The sequence below is a fragment of the Pseudomassariella vexata genome, assembly GCF_002105095.1.
Source record: "Pseudomassariella vexata strain CBS 129021 chromosome Unknown BCR38scaffold_2, whole genome shotgun sequence".
Taxonomy (NCBI): Eukaryota; Fungi; Ascomycota; class Sordariomycetes; order Amphisphaeriales; family Pseudomassariaceae; genus Pseudomassariella; species Pseudomassariella vexata.
In genome coordinates this window covers 1,472,414-1,488,985 of record NW_024467957.1, presented here as the reverse complement: position 1 = coordinate 1,488,985, position 16,572 = coordinate 1,472,414, and the positions used below count along the sequence as shown (strand labels likewise).

Genomic DNA, 16,572 nt, shown 5'->3' with positions numbered 1-16,572 from the left:
GCATGAATATGTGTCTGGTGGCTGTCGAGGATAAGGAGTCGCCATTCGGTACCCCTAGGCTTCGTCTCGGGGAGAAAAACCTGATCTAACCACCTATTTGCGATAACTTTATTACTCCAGCCCTTACTCGTTGCGGTGTATTCCCACTCAGGGATATTTTGGTCTGGGAACCACTGTGCTTGGACTCTCTTGCCGGAAAATACGCAGACAGGTGTACCCCGTTGGGTATGCGAAATGTACTCTAACCAGGAGCACCACGACGAAGCGTCCGACTTTGATACGCGTACCCGGCGTGAATTAGACGTCCCAATAACCGTACCATGCCCAGATTCCCCCTCTTGGACACCTGTCTCATCCATATTATACTCGTTGTCGGGTTTGATACGATACTTCGTACGTAAGCGTTCGAGGAGGGTGTAGAAGTCTCGAATCTTGTTCGAATCGGACGCTCCAACTCGGCTAGCATCTACGACGCGCCCAATTTTGGTACGTATCTGTGGATGGCGGCTAACGAAGTGATCCACCCAGTGTTAGCCAAGTATATTATTATCCCCTTAAGCAAGAAGGATTTCAGCAGCAAAGTCGGCCGCATAACACTTACTAGGAGCCCGTCCACACACTTCTTCGTGTAGGATCCAGTTCACGATAACCTCCTCTTGCTCTGGAGTCAACTTTTGTTGCCTGGAGGCCGCGTCGCGATGCGAATTACTGTGACGAATACGCTAGGACAGTGTAGTCCCCTTGATACCGTACCGATGAGCTGCTACGGCCTGGGAAGAGCCCTGACGGACAAGCTCTTTAGCGCGTTCGATTCGCTGCTCAAAATCGTCCAGACTATTCTCCACTGGATTAGCCATTTTGTACGTAGATAGGGAGCAATTGCGAGGTAAATTGAGAGACGTCGTGTTGTTGAGGCGTAGAAATTCCCTGCAAAATGGGGGTGCATGCAAAAAGGTGGTCAATGCGGTTAGCAAGTTACAAAGTATGTGGGTATCTGAAGGTGTTGAGGGTGCTAGTATCTATGAGCACGGAGTACTCGCAGGCAAAGATCGTCGTAGGGGAAAGCGTAGCCTCTCATCTCCACCGGGGATCAGAGAGGCGCTTAAAAATCGCGTCGTTGCTGTCTGCCTATCCCCTTGCATTGGGTAAATTCAAGTGCAAAGATGGAGAAAACACCTGAGATGCAGAGAGGTATCCAGGAGACATTTGGTTTCCAGCTCGGTACTCTTATTTATCTCACCAGCCAGGGATCAACTGGCAAGCAACAAGACATGCCCAACGTATCCATGTCAAGGAGTGCATGATAGGGTTATAACAACTGACATTGTGCTACAGATGAACGGTATAGATCAACAGGCAGAATCGGGTTCGTCTGAAGTGAGCCCGCGCATACCATGACATCGTGGAATGAATTAAAAAATCCAGGAGTTTGGACGAAATGTGGGGGTGCTTACTCAGGTGGATCTTTATAGGCGCACGCCACTGTGGCACTACTTCAACTCTAACTTTACTCCTAAACTCCAAAACGTCAAAACATTGCTTCCTTTGTCTGCTCAACTGTACCTTCACCTGCAAGTTTGCAACGTTTCTCCTATTCACTTAATTACCCACTGCATCTATACCAGCTTCTCCGCCCTTTAGCTCCATATACTAACCTCGTTTCTTCTGCATGCTCATCCAAATAAACGATATTGCGAAATGGCTGCAGCCCAGCAGGAGGACCCCTTGGACGTCCTCCAGAAAATGTTTAATGAAGTCGTACGTCTCCAAGAAGAGCCACCTTATGCAGAACCTAGATTGACTCTCTCGTAGCTTGTACAAACTGGTAAGGCTATCCGGGGAGCCAATAAGCATGGGTCGAGTGTCTCTGGGGGAAACATGCTGGGCAGTAAGATGCAAGCCAGCATGACTGGGTTCCATTATGCCCTCGACGATCTCGAAAGCGAAATAGTGTGTCTCTCTTCGGCCACGATATTTGACCTCTTATGTTGATGGATCTTAGACAAGAGCAAAAGCAGTCCTGCTTCGGGACCTGGAGAAATTGCAAGCTGCACGGATGCCGGCCCCAGTCCCGGCTCCGACTCCGGTGCCGCCTGCTCACACGGTGAACTCAAACGCCAATTTCGAACCTCGGGAGGAAAAGAAGAGGGTTGCGCCGTTCCCGGACATGGGCATGGGCATGTCTGCCGACGTGGTAGATTTGACGGTGGGTGACAACAAACAGCCGACGCCTTCACCACGAGTCCCTTCTGGTTCTCTGAAAACCGTTGCTCGCTCAACTCCGCCCTTCAAGCCATCACCAAAGCCGACGCCACCGAGCAAAGTCACCCCGGTTCCTCCCCCGCAGGTTCCTCTCGTTCCAACCCCGAGTCAACGAGTGCAGGCTCCACAGCAGCCTATGCTAGCAACCCAACCAGGTCAGGATAGTGCTTTCGACGCCATGATTAACATGCCGGACAGCGGGACACCAGCCGGTGCAGCCACTGCCGACATGGGCGGCGAACTGAGCTTCACCAACATGCAGTTCTCTCTGGCACCGCCATCAGATGGACCATCGCAAAACGCTCCACCAGCACCGATGCAGGACTTTGACCTGAGCTCCTTCACTAATCAGGACAACAACGCCGGAAGTGGTGAGATGCTTTCGCTGGATGACTTCTCAAACTCGAATGGAAACGGCAACGGCCCTAGCAACGGCGCTACTCAACCACAACCCCAAAATCCAGCGACCACCACGCAAGCCAGCAACACCGCGGAGACAAACGTCGAAGACTTGTTCGATCTAGGCAATGCTGGCGGGGGCGGAGACAACATGGACTTGGATTTGAGTCTCGGAGACATGGGCGGCGCAAGCGATACAAATTTTGACAGCATGTTCATTGATGCTGATAATGCGGACATGGGGCAGTTTGATGATGCATTCTTTGATATGCATTGATGGGTTGACTTGGTTGGTTGGTTGGCGTCTCTGAATGAATTGGTAGATATGGGGATATACAAAGGCTTAGGAGATTTGACAGCGGTTATCACGATCTAAGTGGTTGTTGAGGTACTTATAGGAACTTTTTTTCTTCTCACTTCTTCTGGTTGTGCTGGTCGTCGCATGTATTTGATAGGAGATGCTGCCCACATTTGCAGCACCAAAACACCAAAGAAGTAGAATAGGATTGGAAGTACTTCTGGCGCACAACACTTTGTCTGGATACATCCCTGTCATAATTACTATATAGTGCCTATACGGAAAATATCTGCTACAAAAACTTGCCTAGCTCCCGCATATCCATCTGGACCTCGACTATCCAGCGCTAAGTGATTTGTAGGTTAGTGCTTAGTATTACATTTAGAAGAAGAAAGCTCACTCCCGCCCATTTTCATGCGGCTTGCTAGTAGAGGTTATAGCAAATTGTCTTGGGTATCTTGGGGAAGCTACATAGATCTAACCTTGCCACGAGCCCTAATTAACTATTCCACATCGTTCATCATAAATACCCAATCGCCTTGCACCGCCCACCCCTTTCCGTAAATGCCCCCTACGGACCCTGCGTAACCTCAAACAGCTCCGCCATCATACCAGGGAACTTATCATTCCTCACCGTCTTCCACTCCTTGTCCATCAGCCCCCACGTCTCCTCATACTCGGCTTTGCCCTCTCGAATATAATAAGTTCCCTGTAGCGCCCACAACGCCCAGTCGGCATCATTCCCCTTCATCCACTCTTTAATGCAGTCGAAATAACTCTTATCACCATCACTCAGCCCATCGTTGGGCCCACCTGACATGCCGACCCCAAACTCCGAAACAATCAGCGGCCCCGTGTATCCCTTGCCCTGCTCGAGCACAAACCCATCAAGCAGACCATACTCACCCTGCACCATATCGCAGCTGTCAAACGGGTCCGGAAACGTCACCGTAAAAGAGTAAGCATGCATCTCCCAGACGTGCTTTCCGGCCCACGCGGAGTAGTCAACGTTCTTGGTCTTGATGAAGGACAGGTCGGTGGCGGACTGGGAGCCGCCTACGACGACGAGCACTTCCGGATTGGCCGCGTGCACGCGCTTACCGCCCTGGTTGACGAAGTTGTACCAGTCGGCGTGGCCGTTGAGGTCCTGTAGTAGGAAGGGCCGCATTTCGTTGCGCAGCGACATGCCCACAACTCCTGGTTGGGTTTTGGACCAGGTTGCCATGGCGGAGAGGCCATCGAGCCATTCGTTTGTCTTGAAGAAACGGCTGTTGGCGTCATTGTAACCGAAGGCTTCGTCCCACCATCCGTTGCCGTCGGTTAAGTTGCCTGATGTGGATTGAGTCAACAAGTCACGATGATAGATGGAGACAACTTACAGCACCAGCTCGCCTTGCTGACATGGTTATCCAGGATCGTCATGACCTGCCTATCCCACAGCGCCTTGATCACAGCTCCGAAGACGTCCTGCGTCGTCGCATTGCCAATGAACGAGTTCTTATCCGTGACTTGCTGATAGAGGCCATCCAACGTCTCGACTGGCAGACCTGACGCACCCGCCGCCGCAGTGAATGAGCCCCTGACTGTAGTTTCCGGGTTCAAAGCATGGTCGATCGAGTACGTCAGTCTGACGCAGTTGAAGCCCTGGTCCTTGATGAAGTCGGCAATGTAGTTGATGGACTGCTTGTGCAAGCCCTCAGGGATGTTGGTCTCCCCATGTCCCGCCCAGTTGATACATCGCAGCTTCACGCGCTGGCCTGAGTTGTCCAGAATCCAGCGGCTGTCACTCTTCAACGGTAGTTCCTGGCCCTGCGCGGGAATCACAAACCCCAGCACAGCAACCGCAAGTGACGAGAAGCGCATTTGTTTTGTCGTAAGAGGCGAGCGAGCTAGGGGGGAAAATCCAGGAAGCTAAGGTTTTGCGATGGTGCGCAACGAGAAGCTAGAGACAGTGTCGACTTATTAAACAAGAAGCGAACGGTCTTCGACCTCGTGCCATCAAGATGGGGACTCGAGAACTGGCAAACGTGGTATGTATAGAAAAGGGCGGCACAAAGTAATCAGCGGGAGACAATATCATGAGCAATTTCAAAGACTAGCCATCAGCAGGGGTTTATTACTACTCACCGCTGCTGAGTCTAACCCAGTAATTCAGCTGACGACAAGCTCCCTCCGAGCAAGGTCGTGTTGATCTGGAGCGTGGCGAGAGGGTCAGGGGGCGGAGCAGGAGATCGGATGAAGACAATAACAAACGAGCTGCAGGTTGCATGAGGGGGAACGAAGGCTGCATATATTATTGACATCGTGATGCGTTGGCCAGGTGCCCTATTCCCGACATGACCCAAGAGGTCGTCGTCCTATGGTAACGGGCTGTTCTTGGAGGAAACGAGCATGCAACATCCGCAAATGGAAAGTGGTTTACTTCAGTGAGCACTTATTAGCTAACAAACCATTAAGGCCGTTCACATCCCTGAATTCATCTCCGATTCGCAGATCAGCGGCGATAAAGTTGTTCTGATCGACTGGCAGCAAGACTAGGTTCCTGCTTGCCGTCCGTCTCCTGGCAAATTAGCTCGAGATGTAGGGTCAAGATATTATAGCTTCCGATGTGGTCGCAGACCCCTCCCTGTCTGTGGTTGAACTCGAGAACGCATGACTGATGCGTGTGATTGGATGATCCCGGTCAAGATCGGCCGAATAACGAGACGGGGTCGACACGAGAAAGTCTTGGAATGTGGATGGCCTGATAGATGTGCCAGACAATTCATTATTTTAGACGAGCGTTCCCCGTTGGTTGCAGACGCCACGCCACAGGGGCTGGCCGCATGGTCCATTGTCGGGGCGCTTGGCAGCCCTCGAACAATGCTGTTCATAGGCCGGCAGATGACTTGCATCCTGGCTATATTGCCCCCGAATGTAAGGTACGGCATGGGGCACTTGTTTTACTGGCTGAGGTGAAGATATGATCTTCTTCGTGGTGTTTGGCGGTCTTGCGCCATGGTCATTTGCTTTCGAACTTGCCCATCCAACGACCACGCGTACCAAGCATTTGGACACCATGGTAAATTTTTCAAGCTAACTAGTAAAGTCTCGATATTTGAGTTGTTCGGAGTGGCGACTAGTCAGTCTACCGACTGAATAAGTAAAGTTCAGACAATTTTAGGACTCCTATCTCCCATCACCTGTTAGCCTTGTTCAGTGGTTATTATGAGAGAAGACCTCAATATTGCTCATGAGCGAATCGGTTGAGAGAAATGTCATCGCATCGGGGTGCCCGTGTATTGGGACGAACCGTGAAGAAAAGGAGTTATGACTTGGCGAGCTTGTGAAGCGCATCTGATGGCTTTTCGTGGAAGAACAAGATAGAAGTAGCGGTTGTGCAGTAACTTGCATTGCGACCAGGTGAGGATATGGGGGGTTCTGAGGTGGTAGGTAGGTAGGCAGGAGTTCAACACCTAGATTGCGCAGTATTATGTGCTGTCACATATGCCGAAAAATGTCCAACTTAATAGTTGTTTGTTGTCATTATCATACCGCAAAGCCAGTATGTGTGCATAATGCTTTCGAATCGTAATAGTCATAAGACATGAGCTCTGTACTCGTCTCCTCCCTTGGCCCCCTTGGCCCCCCCACCTTCATCAGCTGGCCCCAAGACGACCATCGCCAAAGCCAATGGACGTGTTACATCTCGCACGGCGATCATTCATGTTCCAGTTCCATCGCAAACGCCAGGGTATCAAGATTTTCGTTCCCGCGGTTAATCATAGCAAAGTTGGGTCAGCGTGGTGCAACGGCAGCTTTCTGGCGAGCCTCGAGATCCTTCCGTTTCGAAAGCAGGCTCTTGAAGGCACCCAAACACTGCAACAGGTTTTCTTCGTCGTGGGCGCAGAACCGATAGCTCCTTTCGTCGGTGATGATCTGCATGCAGTGAAGCTTTGTCTTACTGACCGGATCGATGTCCACCACATTCACAATGGCAGCAAGCGCCATGATGAAAGACGCTGAATATTCGGATTCGTCCTTGTAGAGGATCAGGTTCCGCGGACGAAGGACGGCCCAAGAATGCTTCCACTGTCGAACGCCGCGCTTACTTTTCAGGAACATGAGCCAGCCTTGCCACACGACACGGTCGGGGTCTTGTTCGATGTTGAGGCCGCTGAGCTGGCTGGTATTCCTCTCACCAATTGCTGGGCGAGAGTTGGGGTCGGTTCCAGGCTGAGAGGCAGATGTACCTGGAGATCGAACGGCGAGGTTTTCCATAGAGGCACCCACGCGTTGGACCTCATTGTCTGAGAAATCGGAATGCGACCCAAGCTCATTTCCCGAAATACCCGAATAATCCAGGTTGTGTGATGGTCTCCTCACCGAGGACGGCGCGACGCTTGATGCATTCGCGTCGATGGGCTCCGGCGAGCTCGAGATGCGTTGGTTGTCTAGAAGCGTATTGTCCAAGACGCCAGACGTATTAGCGAGGACCTTCAGAGGCGCATATGACTGCCGTCGGGCGACGGGGCTGGCCAAGAACATTTCCTCCTCCTCTTCCTCTATTCTCGCATCTTGCCTGATCAAATCCAGCCATTCCTGGGCGTCGCTGGCGCTCGGTGCCTGAAAGTGGAAATTCTTCGCGGGAGAGAAAAGGCCGAACAAGTTGTGGCGCCTCTGTTTCGGATCTTTCAGGAGAGCCACGGCGGACAATTCGGACAGATAGATCTTATGTCGCAGCTTGCTTTCCTTGTCTGACTTGTAGATGGAGAGTGCATTTGGGCGCAGCACCAGGTACACCGTTTTCCAGGTCTATGGACAGTCAGCAGCTGGCCCCCCTGGACAATCTGGACGACCCCCCCCCCCCCCCTACCTTGGTCTTCTGTGTGCGCTTCTGAACATAGCCGGTCTTGATGACTCGATCAAATTCGAAGCTGCCGTTTTGGTTGACAGGGCTGGACGAAGCAAGGCCCAGCTGGCTACGTAAACGACTCGCAGTTGGGTTGGGAGACATGGCGACAGAGGATGGGGAAATAATGATCTTTGCGCCGCGCCCGGCGAGCTTTGTATTCGTCGTCGATTCAGCGACTGGCGGGGACTGGGTGGCCGTGTCCGCCATGATGGTCGGGGATCGCGTGGTTCAGTAGGCGGCGAGGTGAGAGCGGTGTATATGTGAGCGTAGTTGCCGGCGTGAATCGGTGCGTGAATTGAGGGTTAGGCAGTTGAGCTCGTTGAAGCCCGTCGTCAAGATGAGAGCAATAGTTTGTCTTGGCAGCCGACTAAGGGAATGAAGCAATTCGCAGAACTGTCGTCCAAGACCTCGATACCAATGCGAATCATCCAGCTTGAACGCCACGGATCACGTCCTGCAAGGCTAGCTTGTGATGATTTAGTGAGAAGTTTGGCTTGTTGAAGTGTGGTCCGAGTGCGACACTATCAAGCAAATCGATCGTCGCGTATAGAATAAATTGCCAGGCCAAGTTTTGCTGAGCTGAGGCAGACCAAAATAGGAAACGAACAGAGTAGCTCAAAGCACAACGACGCACGACGCTGGTATTATCGTGAAATGACTCGAAGGAGATGGCCTAGCAGCCACCTGTGCACGGTATAACGACAAGCCCCCCCCCAAGTCGAGAATCCACAACGCCGGCGTCTACAGTACTCAGGAGTAGGCCGAGCCCCTCCTAAAGTATGCAAGGTCGTCGATTGCCGATTGCAATGGGATGAGGGAAAAAAGTGGAAGCGTTGGAGATGGAGAAGGGAGCTGCCTTGCCGGTCTTCAGAAATACGCAGGAGCTTCTATGCGAGAGTAAGCAATGCCAGTGGAGTCAAGGGAGGAACGCCATCCGATGGTTAAAATGCTGTTGCTCATGCGACAATTGGGCCAATCCCACGAGGTGACGAGGTCGAAGTGGGAAGACAGCGCGGGCAGGCGACTAGGTGTTGGCCGACGATCGCCCGGACCCCGGCTAGTTTCATATTTCCTGGGTTTCCGCGCAATCCGGCTGTTTCACTTGAACAACTTTGATCGTCGAAGCGCCGAGGGCTCTCGTCAAGTTGGCCTGTTCTTACTTTGCGATGTATTGCGACTACTCCGTGCCGTCTCTCTGTGACTTCTAGGAAGGCTTTAGATTACTCCACGTTCTTGGGATCCGTCAATGTAGCCAGGGGCATTCGTGAACAATAATTATCTTGCCATGCTCCAGGAGCTGCTACATACTATCCCCAAGTTCTTGTTGACAACGTTGCTAACCTTGCACCCAGTCGCGCATTCCAGTCAAGCCAGACGAGACAAGGTTTGCAGCCTTGGGAGGCACATGTGTCTTCCCTTGAATCAACACCAAACCAACAGACTCTTTGGTTGTCTGACGCCCGCATCGTTATCGCAAAGTCCAAAGTCCGCGACTCAGAAGCTGTCCTCCAGCTTCATCAGCTCCAACCTATCAGCCACAGCGTTCATCTTGTTCTGGTGCTCGTCATGCTCGCCCAGCTTCTTGTAGAGACGCTTGTAGAGATGGCAATTCCTCTTCTGTGGCCTTGCGTTCCGGCTGGAAATGCCCTCTCCTAGCCATCGTCCCATGCCATAGTTCATTTTGAAAGGCCGCCCTAATGACTGCTTGGCGATGCGCGTACTTTCCGTCTTCGCTTCCTTTGGTTTAGCTCTGGTGGACAGAATTGTCCTAGGGAGCTTGCCGCCAGGGCACCGGGCTACTTCCCAGGCTCTCTGCAATGGATTATAAGCCAGTCTTGCCGCGGCAAGTCTGCTCGCGTGTATCGTCTCAGGGGCTGCTTGCACCTCTAAGTTGATGAGCCAGCACCAGAATTTATAGACGGTTGTCATCGATGTCCACCTCAGTCGACCCAATGTCCATTCCCTGTATCTTACGTTCTTGAGAAGAAGACACTTGCAAGTTCCATTGGACAGCCGGACCAGAATCTGCTTTTGGTTTGTCATCGCATACTTCCATTTTATCATGGGAAATTTCGTCACGGATTTTTGCCGTGGAACGCTTGTCACTGGGCTTGCCAATCTGGGAGTCAGCCACGGCTCCTCTTGAGGGAATGAGGTGAGTCGGTTTATCTGCGTCTTTCAAGTGATTGTATCTCATCAATGAGATTTGTCCGTGGGCAGACACTATTCTACCGGCATGCAAGCAGTGCTTAAAGCCGATCGGTTTATCCTTCTGCTCAAGATTTCCACAGAATGTGTCAGATTCTGCCACTGGGGACTGTATTGGTACTACGAAGGTGCGTGGGGGACCAGGTCCCTAATACTACAACCTGTGCCTGTCTCCCTTGTACCTCCCACCTGAGGCCACAGCTGCCCACATAATGAAGCTATCGTGCGGTGTGGTAACCCGATCCGAAGTTTGGATGCGGTCCACTAGAACCAAAATTCACTTCCTCACGGTCGAGGCCCTCCACCTATAGACAAATGATCCCAGTACAATATCAACCAGTTGACATGGACAGAACGAGCCAAGGTATATGGCAAGAAAGTCAATGGTTGCTCCTATACATCAACATTCAGACTGGTCAGGCCTGCGTTGGTAGCTTGTTAACCTTGAATATCTTCCCCAAGAATTGCTGTTGCTACTTGCTGTTGCCTGTGTTTATGACTTCCCAGTATTTGTGCCTTGCATTCACTAAGACGAGGATATGTGCTACTCATTTCCTATACTTGTTTTACGCTATATTGTCAGCTAAATTTGGAGTTGCCTATGAACCAGCCTACCCACTGAAGGGTAAGGAAACACCTTGCCTTTGCCACGAAGCTGGTCTCATAAGCATAGCGACACCACCTTGTCGATACAGGCGATCCTTCCTCCGTGGACGGTCTCCATTCTCGTTTGAAAGTCCTTGCTTCAGAAGAGATTGACACAACCTAAAAGTGGATGTTATTAATGCATTTGAGCATTTACTTTGGTTTATTTTTGACTCAGAGTAGGGCAGCCTGGCGAATAATCGCACTGCTGACTGTACTGACATTCAAAATGGGTGATCTGCCGTGGTCCACTCACACACACAAGCCGCATGCCCTCTGTGCTGACTTTCTCTCACCTTCCAAAAACTCATCGTTTTTTTTGTTTTTTTTGTTTTTTGCTGTGGTATTGGCAACACAATACCAGATTGTTCGAGTCCAAAATTAACTGACATAGTCGTACATGGCTAAAAGCATTGTAGGTGACATGCTCTCTTTTCCACCAGCAGAGACGCTTGTGCTGCCTCATGACGTCAACAAACTGCCACTACATTTATTTATACGCCGCAAGGAAGGAAGGAACCTTTCATCTAAACATGAAGCGAATCAGGCGCATTACAACCAAGCGCCGTCAGGAACCCAGCGTAGCCGTGCCTGCGCACAAGTGAGGAGCAGTACCCTTACCTAAAGGTAGGCAAACGGTAGTAAGCCGACTTCACCGTATTTGGGTGCCTATCGTGGCGGGACCTGATTATGAACATGGGGCATGGACCCTTCAGCCGCTGTACCTGCCCAAGTGGCTTCTTCAAATACTGACCGCTTGCACGTCTAAACCACCGGGTCTGACAAAGTAAACCTAAACTGCATTCTCGCGGTGCGAAGTCTTTTTTGGTGCTGTCTGGCCAGTCCATCAAGTTCTGTCGCTTTCGATATCCATTGCATCCTCTCAATCGGCCTCGGCATCCGCGGAATAGACCCAACCACCAACGCTTCGGGTCCACTCGCTTCGGAACTATCAGAACGACCCGACTGCTTGCTTTTATGTTTCCTCTGACCAATGGCTACCGGCAGACTTCTGTGCTACTGACATTACACTTGCCGTCGTGCCAACTTCCCGTCTTGCAACCACCACAATAGTTGGACACCATGGCCTCCGCTTCTGCTGCCCCTGAAGCAAGGCAACAGGCTTTGCCAAACAATAACGTCCGAGGACTCAACAAACTTGACCTACCTGGTGATGATCCCATGCCATCTTCAGAAAGCGGAGAGGAGGATGATCCACTGTATATCGACCAAGATGATGCGCAAAGCTTCATGCAGCCGTCATTGAGTCCGGAGGCGACCCGGCTCACTTCTCCTCGGACCCCGGCGGCGGAAAAGGCGGCTGCAATGGAGAGGCTGCAGGGGGGCGGGTTGTTTGACGTTATCGAGGGCTCTGCTATTTCAGGCCCAGTGCCTAGCTCAGTAGAACAAGCTTCAGGTAGCGCAAGGTCTCCCAGAAAGCTGACCAAGTCGCCCAACCGCCAAAAAAGGGGACTGTCACTGGGACAACTGCCAACGAGCCCATACCGGTTCCCATCTCCGTGGCAAGCCGGGCCCAAACAGCTCGTAATCCAGGACGATCGTGAGACAAGGCCGTTTTCAGGCATCGCTGGTCACGCTAGGGACCGCAGTTCTTCGTCTGGGGGAAATGATGCTCTGAAGAGGATACGCGAGGCTTTCCCATCAATCAACTTGCCCCCTAATTTCTTCTCTGGCCTCACATCGCCTACCTTCTTCTCGGGCTCATCTGGACACAAGAATCAGACCCCAGACCCGAAACGTTCCACTCTGGCGCTTGATGGATCCGCTGAGTCACGGCAAGCCGCGCCCTTGAACTCGGCAAAGCCCGAGGTTCAAGTAACGCCGCCGTCGAGTAGTAACCATACCGTTGTGAATTTAGCATTGCCGATTCCGCCAACAGGGACTAACTCGTCGTCCATATCTTCATCGGCTGTAGCATCGCGGCCACGAACTGTTCGTAGATCAACATCTGACGAGTCGATGCTCTATCACTCACTATCGCGAGTTTCGTCCTTTGGAGATGATAACCGATGGGGCCATATTCGCGAGCAGACCAATAGCAGACTCAAAGCCATTAAAGATAGTTGGGATAGGCCTACATTCAAGATGCCCCAGCTGCCCGACTTCTTACCCGCACCGTTGAAGAAGACATCGGGTACCGGCTCAGAGTCTCCAGGATTGTATGCTACAGATTCGATGTCTTCTCCTGGATTACCACATATTGGGTCAGCCCCAAGAGATGGGACCATGTCCGACCTCGACCAGGCACTCGAGTCCCTGACAGGTGACGTCGTCATCATGGGCGGATACAGAGGTTCCATTCTCCGCTCCACAAAGACCAACCGTCAAGTTTGGGTGCCTGTGAAAGTGGGACTGAACATTCGCAAGGTCAACCTGGAGGTTGGCCTGGACCCCGAAGACGAAGAACGGATGGAGGAGAACATCTATGCTTCTGGGATGCTTCAAAACATCGGACCCGTGGACATTTCGAAACGACTTTTCAAGCGGCTCAGGGAATGCGACAACGCCAAATCAGGGAAGTTAAGAGTTTGGGATTACGGGTGGGACTGGCGGCTTAGCCCTCGATTATTATCGCGGAAGCTGATCTCGTTCTTGGAACAACTACCCTCTAACCAGGCCAGTCAACAAGGCGACAGAGGTGCAACCGTCATCGCTCACAGTCTCGGGGGCCTTATCACACGCCACGCCGTCAATCAGCGCCCTGAGCTCTTTGCTGGAATTATCTACGCCGGAACTCCAAAGACGTGTATCAATATCCTGGGACCCATACGAAACGGAGATGCGGTACTGCTCAACGAGAAAGTGCTCACGGCGCAGGTCAACTTTAGCCTGAGGACCACTTTCGTTTTCCTGCCTGAAGATGGCTTCTGCTTTATTAATAAGAATAATGGCGAACAGTTCCCGGTTGATTTCTACGACCCTAAAGAATGGGCCAAGTATTGCCTTTCACCATGTATAGAGCCGGCGTTACCCCCTTATACTGCTCGACAAAGTTCGCTGGGATCGCTGCTGAACCTTGGCAATAGCTTGCCCAGTCTTCCCCTTCGAACCCGAGGCAACAGTTCAGCCTCCGAGACTCGCCGTCCTCCGTCGCCGAGAAACGTTGCAGCCGATGCCACTCGAAGGGCCGAGGTGCAGAATGATCACACTATAGCACCACAAATGGGGACCAAGCACAACAACACCAGGGCCCAGCAACAACAAGGACCCGAGAACATCACGACACGAAACAAGAGCATGGAATATCTGACGCGCACTTTGGCGGAAACGAAACAGTTTCGGGCAGAGCTAGCCCACCAACCCCGGTTTACGGAAGCAAACTTATACCCACCAATGGCGGTGATGTACGGGAAAGATACTCCTACCGTCTACGCAGCTCATGTTCCTTGCCGCGAAGCTATAGCTTGCGCTGATGTATACGACAACCTCCTCTTCCAGAGTGGTGATGGGGTCGTGTTAGCAAGGCAAGCAATGTTGCCCGAGGGATTCGATGTAGTAAAAGGCGGGCGAGTGAGCACAGATCGTGGACACATCACAATACTCGGCGACCTTGAAGCGGTAGGGCGAGCTCTCGGCGCTGTGGTGAGAGGTCGTCAAAAGGGAATTGGCTTGGGCCTCCAAGGCCATGGAGGAGAGGCCACAAGTCAAAGAGGTAATCCTGCCATGAGGAACGAAGTATGAATTCATGCATTTGGATAGACTACGAAGAGCTCACAAACGGGCAACCAGATTGTAAAGTACAGAAAAGTAGATTTAGATGTGACACCACGACTGTAAGGATGGATGATTATGATTAGTAGATGCGCCGAATTTGTCACATAAGCAATATAGTATACCTTGTCTGTGATTAGCAAGTGCCCGGCGTAGTTCACAGAAGTGCAGGCATTCGAGGGGGTTATTAGAGGCATCAATAGCACACTGAGGAAGCAAGTGCGCCATCATAGGAAATTTGGTAGGCTGATCCCCTAGCCCTGCTTTTACACAATCACATCAGTGTGTTTTCCCTACAAGGTGGATGTCGTCTTGCGATTCCCGTCTCAGCTGCGGGCTGTTGTTAAATGGGAGAAGGGCACCGATGTGGCACTAGGCCAGTGTGATGACATATATGCAGTACCTTCTAGCATGACATATCTTTCCCCCCGATGAACTTTCTTTCGGTCTGGCTTTTCCCGTCGTTGATGCTACTTCCTAAATGTAGTACGAACAACAATCATCATGCCCATAACGACAAGTCTGTGTCCAAACACTGCCTCCTCCAGCAGCAAGAAAGAGTCCAGGTCAATATCTCCTCTTCGCCCCTGTGAAGCATACAGATAACGAGACGAAAAAAGATGTCAGGGCCGCTCACAACGACCGTTGCGCCGCCGAACAGCCGCCTGGCTTCGCCGGCCGCTCACGATATCTGCACCAACGGCACTTCCTCGTACGTTCTGGGACCTAGAGGAGCATAGACGGCATGCTTCCCGCCCTATACACCGACTCCATGTCGGCCTTCTACTCGCCCGACGTATATCCCAGTGGCTACACGCACGCGTGCGTCGGCCCATGCGCTGGGGACGGCGACGGAGACGCGGTATACGTGTTGGCCCGAGTATGTCCTCTCCTTACCAGTCCTAGGTCTCCGAGCGACTTGCATGGTTTTTGCAAATGCTGAACACACTTATCATGTGTCGATGTTGCCGCCTTCACCTGCGCCACCAGATCCAACCCCCACAACCCTTGGGACTCCACCCTGGGCTGTGTGTCTGAGTCAAGACCGCCATTACGACACCAACTCTGCAGGTCGTCGGCGCCGGCAGGACGATAACGGGGAAATACAACATGCTCACGCCCACCTAGACGGTAAGAATCCAGGTGTTCTCGGTGCAAGTCGCATTCCAAGCCACCGATGCGGCGGCGACGCGAAGTCGAAGGGAGGAGGATCTGGATCTGAGCAAGATAATGGCGGTGATAGTAGCCGTTTGACCAAGGGCGCGCGCTACGATCGGAATGGATATCGGCTTTGGTATCACTACGACACTAATCCCAACTACAATGTTCCTACTATGGAGGAAAAGGAGGCAGAGGTTAGCTGAGATGGATAAGAAATAAAAATAATAATATTAAATACGCCGTAGGTGTTAACCCTCGGTACCTCTACAAGTACTCCCTTAAGGGGCTATAGATGATATAGCGGGCCCTTAAGCCGCGTCGGGCGGTTATACAGGTAAACTTGTAGCCAAACGACTACTAAACCTCCTGTCCCTCCCTAAGTCTGTGCTACAACCCCTGCCTGAACTACCGATAAGCGTGGTAATGTGGCACTTAAATTCGTCCTCAGGGGTGGGATGCTGCTGATGTGCAGAAGATGCTCGACTATTTTTTGTCGCGACAAGTCGTAGTATCTGCTAATTGGGGTTCTCGTCGAGCGTATACATCTCAACCATACGCTCAAGTGGATAGACCGTAACGTGGTCTAGACGCTCGCAAGAATCGCGGCGAGAGGGGGTCCGATAAGGGGTCGGATTAACGATTCGAATTCTGGACCGGCTGTCGAGTTATATTCCGCCGACGTAGTGCTTGACGGTCGACTGGCTAGGATGCTCGTAATCCTAAACTGCACCAATCTCCCTATTATCGCTAGGTAGGCGAAGTCAACAAGGTGGGCAGCCTGGAGTTGAAATAGATGTAACCATATAATGCCCTTTTGAATTTGGTGTTACGTTCAGGTAGATGGCCAATGTTCTCCATCGCTCTCGTCTGCGATCAGCTGGATATCTCACCTACGAGTTGCTTGACACCGCACCGTTCACCGCAGTAGCACACATGATTTGCTCCTTGCCCAGTCAGGATTCCGTCCCAACAG

General features: G+C 51.8%; 5 protein-coding genes across 5 annotated transcripts; 2 read left to right on the top strand and 3 right to left on the bottom strand.

Annotated features, from left to right (window-relative positions):
• Window positions 1-1,522: 1,522 nt before the first annotated feature.
• Window positions 1,523-3,204, top strand: BCR38DRAFT_471330 (uncharacterized protein). Its single transcript, XM_040862858.1, has 3 exons — window positions 1,523-1,758; window positions 1,813-1,950; window positions 2,003-3,204. The coding sequence occupies exons 1-3, from the start codon at window positions 1,699-1,701 to the stop codon at window positions 2,936-2,938; spliced, it is 1,134 nt and encodes a 377-aa protein (XP_040719870.1). The 5' UTR covers window positions 1,523-1,698; the 3' UTR covers window positions 2,939-3,204.
• A 326-nt stretch (window positions 3,205-3,530) lies between these two features.
• BCR38DRAFT_333056 (glycoside hydrolase family 5 protein) lies at window positions 3,531-4,822 on the bottom strand (the record flags this gene model as incomplete). Its single annotated transcript, XM_040855191.1, has 2 exons — window positions 3,531-4,288; window positions 4,339-4,822. The coding sequence occupies 2 exons, from the start codon at window positions 4,820-4,822 to the stop codon at window positions 3,531-3,533; spliced, it is 1,242 nt and encodes a 413-aa protein (XP_040719869.1).
• Window positions 4,823-6,736: 1,914 nt separating this feature from the next.
• Window positions 6,737-8,060, bottom strand: BCR38DRAFT_333169 (PH domain-containing protein; the record flags this gene model as incomplete). Its single annotated transcript, XM_040855200.1, has 2 exons — window positions 6,737-7,753; window positions 7,815-8,060. The coding sequence occupies 2 exons, from the start codon at window positions 8,058-8,060 to the stop codon at window positions 6,737-6,739; spliced, it is 1,263 nt and encodes a 420-aa protein (XP_040719868.1).
• A 920-nt stretch (window positions 8,061-8,980) lies between these two features.
• BCR38DRAFT_420414 (uncharacterized protein) lies at window positions 8,981-10,189 on the bottom strand. The gene has a single exon (XM_040859382.1). It carries the CDS (start codon window positions 9,915-9,917, stop codon window positions 9,348-9,350), a length of 570 nt encoding a protein of 189 aa, XP_040719867.1. The 5' UTR covers window positions 9,918-10,189; the 3' UTR covers window positions 8,981-9,347.
• Window positions 10,190-11,888: 1,699 nt separating this feature from the next.
• Window positions 11,889-14,573, top strand: BCR38DRAFT_384426 (uncharacterized protein; the record flags this gene model as incomplete). Its single annotated transcript, XM_040857457.1, has 4 exons — window positions 11,889-12,133; window positions 12,176-12,558; window positions 12,643-12,861; window positions 12,898-14,573. The coding sequence occupies 4 exons, from the start codon at window positions 11,889-11,891 to the stop codon at window positions 14,406-14,408; spliced, it is 2,358 nt and encodes a 785-aa protein (XP_040719866.1). The 3' UTR covers window positions 14,409-14,573.
• Between the last annotated feature and the right edge of the window lie 1,999 nt (window positions 14,574-16,572).